Below are 14075 nucleotides of genomic sequence, written 5' to 3' on the forward strand. Positions count from 1 at the left end.
GAATGTTCATCTAACTTGTTTTTGCTGGACCCAAACCACGAGGGGCAGATACAATTATATACAGATACATATATTGGCTGCACACCCATACTGAAAATGCTTTTGATTTAAGGCCCTGATATATACACGGTGAATTTCTTTTTTGTTCTTCATTTAGGGGTAAAAAGAAATACGTGAGCAGCGATTTACTGTTATCGAAGATCTGACGCCACCCACACTGCTCAGAGCAGCGTTTAAATGAATATGTGCTTCGCGCTTTCCTCTCTATAACAAAAAACAAAACAAAACACAACACAACAAAAATGAGAAAACAGCAAGCATTTTAATAAAGCATAAGAAAAGCAGCTGATCATAGCAACGTGGATATGTTTGTTTGCACGAGCTCTGTAATTAAGCACTCTAGTAACGCAAACTTTCTGGAACTTTCCTGATTTTGTTCGAAATGATGCCATATTAGTTCATTCTTCGATTTTGCTTGAAGTATATCAGGGGCCTTTAATTTGCACTGAACTACTTTAAGATAAAGTGACATTCAGAAAAACTGGTCCTACACTCAAAATTCTGTCACTGTCACAACACCAAATGTATTCTTGCCATGACTGTGGAACATTCACATTGCAATATTAAAGAAAAGAAAAAAAAAACACAGATTTGCTTCCTGGCTAACATTGATCCAATGCAACAAATGAAAGGTCAGTCAACCTCCATCTGAAACATGGCCACAAAGGTTCATTCACTGACCTCTGACTGAGCTGTTGGCAGACCAGGGAGGGATGACATTTCTTCTCTGGTAGAACAGGATATATGCCCCTCGTGTGCACAGTTCCTCCTCTGGCACAAGCTCCACGCTGCTATCGTCATAACTGTACCAGTGGCCGTCCACGGAGTTCCTACAATAGGCTGTATGCACAGACGTATGCTGAGTGGTGTGTTCACATCTATTGATTTAAACTTCTGTTCATGTTTTTATTTATTTATGTAGGTTTTCTTTAGTGGCTCATTCACTGATGAGTTTCTAGGGAACATTTGCCAAAACAAAAAGTGTAAAAGAAATGTAAATGCATTTTGTATGTTGTTGAACTGGTTGGTATCTGAGTAGTCCACAGAAACATAGGCATAACCTTTTCCCCCCCTAAGATTTTTTAGGTTGAAATTTATAATGAATAAATGAGGAAAGCAAAGTAAAATAAATAAATAAATAAATAAAGTGAGTGAAAACATCATAAACCATGGGCAAGGACCTCCAAACAAGATGAATCCTCTTGTAAAGGATCCTATATATATGGTATGACTACTGGTATGACTTTTTTATTGAGAATTGTGAGATATAATCTCGGAATTATGAGATAAAAGCTCACAATTCTGACATTTTTATCCCCTCAGTCAGAATTGCAAGTTTATATAATTTTTTTTTTTATTCCATGGCAGAAACAAGCTTCCATACAATCCTATTAAAAAAGGGGCTGTCAATACAATAAATACAATTTATTGATACAATAAATCTAAAAATATCAATAAGATAAAACAAGATCTGATTTCATGATTTCTGACTAGTCATTATAAAGCAGAATGAGACCATAATATCAATAAATCAGTAATATAAGTAAATGTGGAAAAAAATGATTGTATTAAACATTTTTAAATAATATTTTCAAGTTAACATTGCCTGTGGACCCCAGTTTAAAAATTCCCTTCATAAATCATATTAATATTTAATTTGTGAACATGAAATATCCATTGTTACACAAATTACGCCTGTCCCTCAGTTGTGCCATTTTCATTATGATTGTATTTAAGATACATAAAATGTTATATTATCATTTGCACGAAAAAAATGAATTTCATTCAATTCCCAAAATGTTTAACATGCCATTTCCATTGTAGAATATTAAACACAATTCATAGTTTGAGATTTGATTTGTGGAAATGACTGCAAAAAAGCACAAAAATGTCAGAATTCACCTAAAATGCAATGTATATATGAATTGCAAGACACTGTTAGTTGACAAAAAACTAGTAAGAATGTGTCTTTATAGTTTTATATTACTTAATGAAATCCACAAGGCCAAAATCACAGAGAGCTGATGAAAAATAAAAAAAACCCTTGAGTAACAGTAATAACATAGAAATGGTTTTTAGACCCCCTGCTGAGATCCCATCGCACTCACCTGTGTAATGGCCTCCATGCATGCCTCCGTGGTGGTTGCAGACTGCATACAGGTCGTAAAGGAAGTCAGTATCCCCATGTTTCCAAGTTGAAGGCCACGGGGCCAGATTCTTCATGCTCTGACTGCGTTTCACCACATGGGGTGTCATATCCAGAGCGCTCACAGGGAAGTGGATGAGGGTGGACAGCTTGTTTCGCCGTTTGCCCACCTGCCGAAAACGCTTCAGGTGCAGAATGAGGATGTCAGGCAGGGTCCATAAGCTCATCTTCACCATCCCCTGCTGCATCTGCTTGCAGTGAGGGCACTTCCATGCATCGTCTGGTGCCAGCTGCAAGACAAACATTTGCTATAAACAGACTAATAGGCCTACACATTAGTGATGTATGTCACAGACAACAAATCAGTGTAGTTAGTCTGATACTCCCATGTAAGATTCATGATCACAGGTATACGACTAACATTTTCATTGTGGGGATATATTGAAATGCAATGCATGCAGAATGCGATTCTCCATTATCAACTAATCCATGTCATTATCTGAACCTGTTTTGTCTCAGTGTGGTGCAGCAAAACATTTATGTCTCAGGAATACACTGCTGAGACAGGCTGGAATGCAGTGAACATGCAGAGAGGAAAGAACAACAAAGATTTGAATATTTACAGAAGCTCTGTGGACCATTAGTAACATGTTATTTATAACTTCAAAATATTTATTACAGAAAAGGGCATGATTTAATTCCAGCTGGACAGCCTCTCTTCTCACAGGCACTGTGCACCATATAACTGAAATCCTGGTATAAGTGTTGCTTCAGTAACGACATGAAACTGTTAGAGGATCGATAATTATTTGTGGAGCCAATCATGATGAGGCAACTCTCAGGGGTTCATGGGTAAGATTTATCATGTTTTGCTTGTCCAGAACAGGCAGTATATAGAGAAGAATGAATTCAGAGTGACCTTCCAAAGAGAGTGAGTGTATGTGGGATATGAGAGACAAAGACGGTAGGAGGGAAACCAGCTCCATTTGCTCCTCAAGTGGGTTTTGTCTTGAATAATCTTGGAATATGGAATAGCGATCAGTCCTGCTAATCAAAATGTCTAGCACCTTGAATTGCAAGTATAAATTATCTAGAGAACATTTTCTACTGCATTAATCCCCACTAGTGTCGAACATTACCATTTTTATATACTATATGAGTACATATTTGGTTTCTAACAATTTAAAATACAGCATGTTGTCCAACTGAATCAATTAATTGAAATAAATTCTCAGTCTGGACAGTTATGGCTGTTACATAAAATTAAATCAAAAGCTCCTGACATACTAGCAAGATAATTGGTTCAGATCCTAACAACATAAATGCGCTGCTAGAATATAAATTTGTATAATTGGTTGCTCTTATGTTAGATTGTAGAGCTCTTTACATTGCAAGAGATTTCAATGTAATCACTGTTTCAAGTTTTTTTTTTTTTTTTTTAGAGCTGATTTTAGTTTTTTTTTTTTTTTTTTTTTCTTCCCCCATCAAAACCCACTTCATATACTTAAACATTAAATGATGAGAGCAACAGGCCACTTCAGAATGTCTGCAAAGGCACTAAACTCATAACTAGACAGGCCTAGAATAAAACATGAAATATATCAAAAGTTAGGTAACACATACATACACACACACACACATTATATATATATATATATATATATATATATATATATAGGAACTACTTTTCTGTGTCATTTTTCAGCCCTGGTTGAAAAGTATTTTATTACTAACTTATAATAATATTCTTACTATTTTTTTTTTTTTTTTTTGAAGAATTGTTACACAAATTGAACTGAATAAAAAAAAAAGTGCCAGTAAAGGCATTTGCATTGTTACAAACAATTTCTATTTCTAAATTCTGTTCTCTTGACTCTCGGTTCATCAAAGAATTGTGAAAAATAATTATCACAGTTTCCAAAAAAACACAAAGCAGCACAACTGTTGTCAACATTGGTAATAATAATGTTAGAATTAAAGCTGCAAGCAGCGATGAAAGGGCCCTTGCACCCGGGCTCACCGCCGCCCGTTGGCCTTAGGAAAACAGTGAACAGTGGGCGACATGCATGTAAGCGTGTAAATACAGGAGAATTATGGCAAAGTCATTTCAGAGTGCCACACTTCCTGCTGCCAACAGGTGGCGCTTTGACTGTAACTGAATATTGCCATGTAGATGTCTTCAGGCCAGGACTATTATCAAATGTGAAGTTTGGAGCAGATTGGACATTGTATGCCTGAGTTACAACAACTTCCTGTTTCTTGGCGTTATTCGCATACTTTAGCACTTAGCCAAGTGTTGCATGATTTGAAGTGTTTCTAGCATGTTTGGTACTTTGTGGCATATTTAAATGTGTTTCAGGGAGTGAATTACAGTGTAAAACATGCCATTTCCTGTTGACAACAGGTGGCGCTATGACTAACTGAATATTTGCATGTAGATGTCTTCAGGCCAGGACTCTTATCAAACATATGAAATTTGGGGCAGATCGGACATTGTATGCCCGAGTTACAAAAGCTTCCTGCTTAATGGCGAAACATCAATTTGTCAGGCCGCCACAAACACGCCCTTCAGTGAAAACTCAATATCTTTGCAATTTAATGTCGCGAAGGCCTTTAGATTAGACTGACCAAATATGACGTTGATCTGATTAAAGCTCTAGGAGGAGTTCATTAAAGTACAATGTCTGGAAATAGCAAAAACTGCAAAAAATTTACAGAGAAAATTCAAAATCTCTCACTTCCTGTTGGGTTTTCAGATTTTGCACCGAGGGACTTTTTTGTAGGTATTGGACTGTTACATGTGTCTGCCGAATTTCATACTTGTACGTGAAACATAGCGCGAAGGCCGCTTAATTGAAATTTTGTAGGTGCCGCTATCGAGCCATTTTGCCACAACTATTTCTGAAACTCATAACAGGCATAAATTTTCACCACTTCTGATGCGTGTGCAGAGTGTTCGAGCATGTTTAGGCCCTCAAAAATGCGTTTAATTTCGGAGAAGAAGAATTATTGACCGAGTAATTACAATAGGGTCCTCACACCATCGGTGCTCGGGCCCTAAATATTACTTGAGCACCAAATCAGCAAATTAGAATGATTTCTGAAGGATCATGTGACTGAAGACTGGAGTGATGATACTGAAAATGCATTCAGCTTTGCCATCACAGGAATAATTATATATATATATATATATATATATATATATATACACACACATATAGTGCTCAGCATAAATTAGTCCGCCCCCTTTGAAAAGTAACATTTTAAACAATATCTCAATGAACACAAAAACAATTTCCAAAATGTTGACAAGACTAAGTTTAATATAACATTCTTAATATAACACAACAATATAACTTATAACATGAAAGTAAGGTTAATAATATAACTTAGATTACACATTTTTCAGTTTTACTCAAATTAGGGTGATGCAAAAATGAGTACACCCCACAACAAAAACTACTACATCTAGTACTTTGTATGGCCTCCATGACTTTTAATGACAGCACCAATTCTTCTAGGCATGGAATGAACAAGTTGGTGACATTTTGCAATATTTATCTTTTTCCATTCTTCAAGAATGCCTCTTTTAGAGACTGGATGCTGGATGGAGAGTGATGCTCAACTTGTCTCTTTAGAATTCCCCATAGGTTCGATTGGATTCAGATCAGGAGCCACTGAATCACTTTCACCCTGTTCCAACAGTGGCCTTAGATGTGTGTTTAGGGTCATTGTCATGTTGGAAAAGTGCACGACGCGATGGTAGCATCTTCTCTTTCAGTATAGAGCAGTACATCTGTGAATTCATGATGCCATCAATGAAATGCAGCTCCCCGACACCAGCAGCACTCATGGAGTCCCACATAAGGACACTGTCACCACCATGTTTCACTGTAGACACCATGCATTTTTCTTTGTATTCCTCACCTTTGCGACGCCATACAGTTTTGAAGCCATCAGTTCCAAAAACATTTATCTTGGTCTCATCACTCCAGAGTATAGAGTCCCAGTAGTCTTCATCTTTGTCAGCATGGGCCCTGACAAACTCTAGGCGGGCTTTTTTGTGCCTGGGCTTTAGGAGAGGCTTCTTTCGTGGACGGCACCCATGAATGCCATTCCTCAGCAGTGTACGCTGTGTTGTGTCATGGGAAATAATCACCCCAGTTTGGCTTTCTACTTCTTTAGATAACTGCAGTGAACTTGCATGCCGATTTTCTTCAACCCTTCTCATCAGAAGACGCTCCTGTCGAGGTGTTAACTTCCGTGGACGACCTGGACGTCTCTGTGAGATGGTTGCAGTTCCATCTTTTTAAATTTTTGTACCACTTTTGCTACAGTATTCTGACTGATAAGTAAAGCTTTGCTGATCTTCTTGTAGCCTTCACCTTTCTGGTGTAAAGAAATTATTTTCTTTCTCAGGTCTTGTGACATTTCTCTTCCATGTGGTGCCATTGCTGACAGCATAAAAAGGGTTTAAACACCCTTAACACCCTTTTATAGTCAACTGTCTGCTGGACACCTGTGTAATGAATAATTAGACTCACCTGTGGTTGAATTCTTGTTAAATTAGACATTTGTAGTCTAAAATTTAGCTTTGCTCCAGAGACTTTCAGTGGGGTGTACTCATTTTTGCATCACCCTAATTTGAGTAAAACTGAAAATTTTGTTCTCTAAGTTATATTATTAACCTTTCTTTCATGTTATAAGTTAAACAGATGTTATATAAAACTTAGTCTTGTCAACATTTTGGAATTTTTTTTTCTGTTCATTGAGATATAGTTTAAAATATTACTTTTCAAAGGGGGTGTACTCATTTACGCTGAGCATATATGAGTCATTTGAATTCAGGTGTTCCAATCACTTCCATGGCCACAGGTATATAAAATCAAGCACCTAGGCATGCAGACTGCTTCTACAAACATTTGTGAAAGAATGGGTCGCTCTTAGGAGCTCAGTGAATTCACTGTGGTACGGTGATAGGTTGCCAACTGTGTAATAAGTCCATTCGTGAAATTTCCTTACTACTAAATATTCCACAGTCAACTGTTAGTGGTATCATAAAGTGGAAGCAATTGGGAACAACAGCAAATCAGCCACGAAGTGGTAGGTCACGTAAAATCACAGAGCGGGGTCAGCGCAGGCTGAGCTACAGACTTCAAAACTTCGTGTGGCCTTCAGATTAGCTCAAGAACAGTGCGTAGAGAGCTTCATGGAATGGGTTTCCAAGTTTTGGGACGCCTGCCTTTACGTGCACATGAACTTAACTTTAATGACATCCCATTCTTAATCCATAGGGTTTAATATGGAGTTGGCCCACCCTTTGCAGCTATTACAGCTTCAACTCTTCTAGGAAGGCTTTCCGCAAGGTTTAGGAGTGTGTTTATGGGAATTTTTGACCATTCTTCTAGAAGCGCAGGTCAGGCACTGATGTTGGACGAGAAGGCCTGGCTCGTAGTCTCCGCTCTAATTCATCCCAAAGGTGTTCTATCGTGTTGAAGTCAGGACTCTGTGCAGGCCAGTCAAGTTCCTCCACACCAAACTTGCTCATCCATGTCTTTATGGACCTTGCTTTGTGCACTGATGCGCAGTCATGTTGGAACAGAAAGGGGCCATCCCCAACTGTTCCCACAAAGTTGGGAGCATGAAATTGTCCAAAATGTCTTGGTATGCTGAAGCATTAAGAATTCCTTTCACTGGAACTAAGTGGCCAAGCCCAACCCCTGAAAAACAACCCCACACCATAATCCTCCCGCCACCAAACTTTACACTTGGCACAATGCAGTCAGGTCGTTTTCCTGACAACTGCTAAACCCAGACTCGTCCATCGGATTGCCAGACAGAGAAGGATGATTCATCACTCCAGAGAACACTTCTCCACTGCTCTAGAGTCCAGTGGCACACCACTGCATCCGACGCTTTGCATTGCACTTGGTGATGTAAGGCTTGGATGCAGCTGCTCGGTCATGGAAGCCCATTCCATGAAGCACTCTACGCACTGTTCTTGAGCTAATCTGAAGGCCACACGGAGTTTGGAGGTCTGTAGCTATTGACTCTGCAGAAAGTTGGCGCACTGTGCGCCTCAGCATGCGCTGACCCCGCTCTGTGATTTTACGTGGCCTACCACTTCATGGCTGAGCTGTTGTTGCTCCCAATTGCTTCCACTTTGTTATGATACCACTAACAGTTGACCGTGGAATATTTAGCAGTGAGGAAATTTCATGAATGGACTTATTGCACAGGTGGCAACCTATCAAGGTACCACGCTTGAATTCACTAAGCTCCTGAGAGCGACCCATTCTTTCACAAATGTTTGTAGAAGCAGTCTGCATGCCTAGGTGCTTGATTTTATACACCTGTGGCCATGGAAGTGATTGGAACACCTTAATTTAATGATTTGGAGGGGTGTCCCAATACTTTTGGCAGTGTAGTGTGTATATATATATATATATATATATATATATATATATATATATATATATATACACACACACACACACACACACACACACATACACATACATCCTGTAATGAAACACTGAAACATTGTCACCATATCCACACATATAATGAGATGTATTGAGTCGAGTAAATGACACAGTTTAGAAAGAGTAATAAACAGAGAGTGTGATTAGAGGAAAGAGTACCTGCTCCTCTTTGGTGTAAAGCTGAAAACACTCATCCAGAGTGCAGCTGTGCTGCTGTACATGATTCTGCTGCTGGATTCTCACACTCTCTGCATCCTCAATAACTTCTTCTTGAATGTTACCAAAGAGACTGAAACAGATATGAATCACACAAGAATTCTAAAATTCAAATAATATTACTGAGAAGGCTCTTACTAATACTGGGAAATTTACACAATGGTTTTAAATTAAATGAACGTCTTTGCCTTTGAAGAAAAAAAAAAAAAAAATATTATATATATAAATATATATATAGCAGCATGTATCTCACCATTCTTTTATTCTGTTCTCCCATTCAATTACGAGCTTCACATGCAGAGGACCACCAGGACCACAGAACTTCAGGGCCCTATGAGAAAAGACATAATTCAAACTGTGAGTTCGTTATTCAGCCACTAGGGGGAAGACTATAATCAGTGTTGTGAATTTCATAGAATGAAATAGCATTAGACAGCAAGACAGTTGCAGTTAACTTATAATTTGGCAGACTGATACTGCCATTCTCTTTTATTTTGCCATTTTATTTTTAATTGAATTAAATTTACATTTCCGTTTAAAGGATTAGGGTAAGTTATATTTTATACTTCTTTTTTTTTATCCAGCAAGGACTGCTGAAGGTGATCAAAGGTGCAAGTAAAATACATTTATAAAATATTTCTATTTAAAATAAATGTTGTTCTTTTGAACTTTCTATTCATCAAATAATTCTGAGAACATTCAACATTGCAAATAATAAGAAATGTTTCTTGAGCAGTAAATCATCATATTACAATGGTTTCTGAAGGATCATGTGACACTGAAGACTGGAGTAATGATGCTGACAATTCAGCTTTGCCATCACAGGAATAAATTACATTTTAAAATATATTAAAAATAGAAAACAGCTATTTTAAATTGTATTAATATTTCACAATATAACTTTTTTTTTTTTTACTGTATTTTGATTAAACAAATGCTGCCTTAGTGAGCATGAAAAAAACAAAACAAAAAACAAACAAACAAAAAAACATACTGACCCCAAACCTTTGACCGTAATGTATAGTATATATATATATATATATATCTATATCTATATATATATATCTATATATATATATATATATATATATATATATATATATATAAAATTTAACTTATGGCTTTTTGGCTTTTTTATTGTACAGTAAAGGAGGGAGGGTAAAGAAACTACCAAGACAGGAGGTATGACTGAACATAACCCATGCAACTGGGTAATGACTAGATTCAACTATGATGATTATGTCTTACTGCTGTGATACGGCTCTGTCATTTTGTTTTCTTTTAAGAACATGTATTTTAACTTTTTTCATCATTACAAAACAAGACAAAATATAGAGGGAGAGCGAAAAATATACAGAATAAAAAGTCCAGAAAATAAAGTCACAGGACAATGGCCAGTTCATTTATCCTTTAAAATTGCAAGTCTAAAAATAGCTTTTTTCATTATTCATGGTAATTACCAGTAGGATTCATCTGTAGTTCTCACTATCATTACAGGTCCTCGGACTGGAGGAAAAAAATAGCCTATGCACACACATGGCAATAATCACCTGGCTAAATAGCCAAGAGAGAGAGAAAACACACAGCATTCACAGCCTCGGCCCTCACTGTTCACCCAGTGCAATTCTGCAAACAATCGATCAAATATGACAGAGGGAAAAACTGCGGCAGAAAGGAGTGCGGGGTAATGTGAAGATGTGACTGGAGCATGGCTGATTTTTCTCTGAGAGCTGGGCTAAAGCCAGATTAATTCTGACGCACAGTCCGTCTGCGTTAATTGCAATTGTTTCTGAGAGGATTTAAAAGCAGGGAACAATAATTCAGAGACGTGAGGGGAATTCACTTGGATTCATCATCTCTGGCCTATTGAGAAGAAAGCTTCACACACACGCAGGAGTTTTCTTATCTTAAACCGAACAACTTATCTTGTCTTACACTGACAATTTACCTTATCTCAAAGTAAACTTTGGGGACCTAACACACACACACACCCACCCACCCACCCACACACACCCCTTCGTCTCTGTAGTTACACACTGAAACTTTGCATGCTTTTTCTCTGTTCTCTGAACTTCTGTTCATACAAAACCCATCTATTTTATGATAAATGTTTGTGGCAACCATATGCTTACTGTAATTACTTGGAAAATGTGGTCTTCTTAACTCAATCTTCCTTGTGAAACCTCTAGATAGATGAATGAATACATCTTCAGCAATGGCTGACAAACTTAATTACTTGCACAGTTAAACACTGCTGGCTTTCAGCACACAAGAGCAGCAGCTTGCGTCAGAGAACAGCAGGTAACCACATGAGAAATGGAACGTCTCTGCTATCATCTGAACATCATAATTACAAATAAACAACCTATTTATACAGTGACGGACATAAATAAGAGTAAACAACGATGCTTTAGTAAGAAAAGTTGATCGGACACCTCTGCAACATGTTAAAAACATTCACATCTCTCAACCTGCACCTTACAAAAACGTACTGTTCCAGCCTGGTATAGTGATGCTATATATCAGATGGTAATACCATGGTACTTTGATATATACCATGGCACTGAATGATGACTATATTCATATATATTGATATTCCCATGGTAAATCCAAGTTACTTGGAAAAAAACTATGATATGGTACCATGGTGCAAGTTCAAAAACATGGTAATTCCATAGTATATTTTGTCAGTAAATGTTATTACATCTTTTGGGAGTTGTACCACATGACATATTAAAACTAAAACCGGTACTAACCTTGCCTTGTCATAAACAGGGCAAAATATCAGATATTATAAATCTGCAGAGGTATTGTTCGATTATGCCTTTTGGTTGCACCATATGACTTCCATGGTCACACCACATTTAAAAAAAGAAAAAAAAAGTCATATTAACAAGCAGTGATCTGTTTTCTTGAAATATATATATTTTTTTTTTCTTAAGAAATATTAAAAGTTTATGCCAAATTAAGTTTTTCTTTCTTCATTATGGTATCAGGGCAGTTGTTTCACCCTGACATTTGTGACTTTATGCCCCTCAAAATATTCAAATGAATTCTAATTCAGATATAAAAACATTCTTATTATACATGCGTCACGTCATCTATCCCATCTATCCCTGTCATTTCTTTACGCACACACAAATGCACACATTACCTTTATTTAATCTAGTTTGTGGTTTCATACATAATCTGTTCTAAAGATTCTCAAATTCTATTCTACTGATCTCTCATTTAAAAACCTTGAACTTTAAAGTAAATCACATTTACAAATAAAAACATCATAATTTTGTTATATTCACTTCAGAGGAAGGAAACAGCCAAGAATAGCAGGCACATGAGTGAATGAGGCTGCAGTCACGACTGTGGAACTGAGTTTTAAGCTGTTTAAATTGAGAAATGGATCATTGGCTTTTGAGACTGTGTGCGTTACACCTACAGCACTGAGAGGATGAGCTCTTCATGGTTTGGCTTGTTGGGTTTGTCTCTCTAGAGCCTCACAAACATGATGCAGAGAAGAGGATACAATTAGTCCAAACTAGGTTAAAATACTGTGATGTGGGTGTTTGGAGACCAATTAAAAAGTTTAAAGCAGCTGTAGATATTAACTTTTAGCAGCACTGATGAACACTCAGGGTGTATAGAACACATACTGTGTCAAGGAATTTTTAAACATACACAACAGTTTAAAAGTTTGGGGTCAGTAAAATAAAAATAAAAAAAGAATACTTTTATTCTGCAAGGATGTTTAACGCTGCAGGAAGGTGTATTTGAGGTGAAGATGTATATGCAAATATTTTATTTAAATAAGCAAAACAACGATAATCCAAGGAGACAATGATATCGGCGATCATAATCAAATAGAGAAACTAGAAACAAAACAGCTTAGTCAAACTAAGACAATAACCAACAACCAAAGACTAAAACTCTGAGATATAAATGCAAGAGTTATGAATTAACTAAACAAGAAACAGGTGAAGAACATAATCAGTAACTATCTGTAAGTATCTATATAAGTATCGAAGGTGCTTGAAGTACGTCATAAATTCTGTCTTTTGTTGCGTCGCGACAGTGACAAGACTTTTACATTGTTCCAAAGAAAAAAAAGGGGAAAAAAAAGATAAAGAAAATAAACTTTTTCAAATTAATACTTTTCTTTTGAACCTTCTATTCATTAAACAATCCTGAAAAAATTATCACGGTTTCCACAAAAATATCAAGTTTTTCAACTGTGATAATAAAAAATGTTAATTGAGAACCAAATCATCACATCAGAATGATTTGACACTGAAAATTCAGCTTTGCCATCACAAGAATAAATTACTTTTTAAAATATATTAAAATACAAAACAGTTATTCAAAATTGTACAAATAATTCACAATATTACTGTTTTTACTGTATTTTTGACCAAACAAATTCAGCCTTGGTGAGCAAAAGACTTATTTCCAAATAAATAAATAAAAATAAATAAAAAATACAGACCCCAAACTTTTGAATGGTAGTGTATATTTACTGTTTTAGTTCCTCAGGTGGGGTATGTGGGCTCACCTGTCCACAGTTGGATGGCACAGAGGTCTGCTGTCGTAGGGAGACAGGTAACTGCAGGAAGCCGACCCACCCACCACACGCATCTTAAACAGTTCAGTAGTCTGTGGAAGGCAAAATACAGGTTTTTATCACAAATGTAACAAGTTATTGATTCACTCCATGTGTTGCTTCATTTAACTAAAAAGTCTGTACGTGGAAAAGAGTTGCATAAAGGTTCTTCAAAAACATTCTAATTTTGAGTTCCATGGAAACATAACAGAGGTTTGTAATGACATGGGGTTGTGTGATGCTAGAAAGTTTGTGGAGGGGGTGGGGGGGTTGACCTAAACTACCATTGAAAAGTTTAGTTTCAAAAGGTTTTTAATCTTTTTTTTTTTTTTTTTAAATTAAATTAATACTTTATTTCAGCAAGGACTCATTAAACTGATCAAAAGTGACAGCAGAGACTTTTATATTGTTACCAATAATACAGTATATTGTTCAAATAAATGCTGTTCTTTTGAACTTTATATTCATCAAAGAATCCTAAAAACAAAAAAATTAAAAAAAAAAGTGTAACAGTTTCTACAAAACAGCAGAATTGTTTTCAGCATTGATAATTGTCAGGTGTATGCCCTGTGTT

At 36.6% G+C, this 14075-nt stretch overlaps 1 protein-coding gene across 1 annotated transcript in view; it reads right to left on the minus strand.

Moving 5' to 3' along the window:
• usp43a (ubiquitin specific peptidase 43a) overlaps positions 1 to 14075 on the minus strand; it is a 104809-nt gene that overhangs the window by 11830 nt on the left and 78904 nt on the right. Inside the window, exons 9-13 of the mRNA XM_051896579.1 lie at positions 13454 to 13554; positions 9161 to 9238; positions 8851 to 8980; positions 2169 to 2496; positions 742 to 900 (exon numbers count right to left, since the gene is read on the minus strand). Of these exons, the coding sequence (XP_051752539.1) occupies positions 742 to 900; positions 2169 to 2496; positions 8851 to 8980; positions 9161 to 9238; positions 13454 to 13554 (796 nt within the window). The remainder of the gene's footprint in view (positions 1 to 741; positions 901 to 2168; positions 2497 to 8850; positions 8981 to 9160; positions 9239 to 13453; positions 13555 to 14075) is intronic.

The sequence above is a fragment of the Ctenopharyngodon idella genome, chromosome 6, assembly GCF_019924925.1.
Source record: "Ctenopharyngodon idella isolate HZGC_01 chromosome 6, HZGC01, whole genome shotgun sequence".
NCBI classification, from domain to species: Eukaryota; Metazoa; Chordata; class Actinopteri; order Cypriniformes; family Xenocyprididae; genus Ctenopharyngodon; species Ctenopharyngodon idella.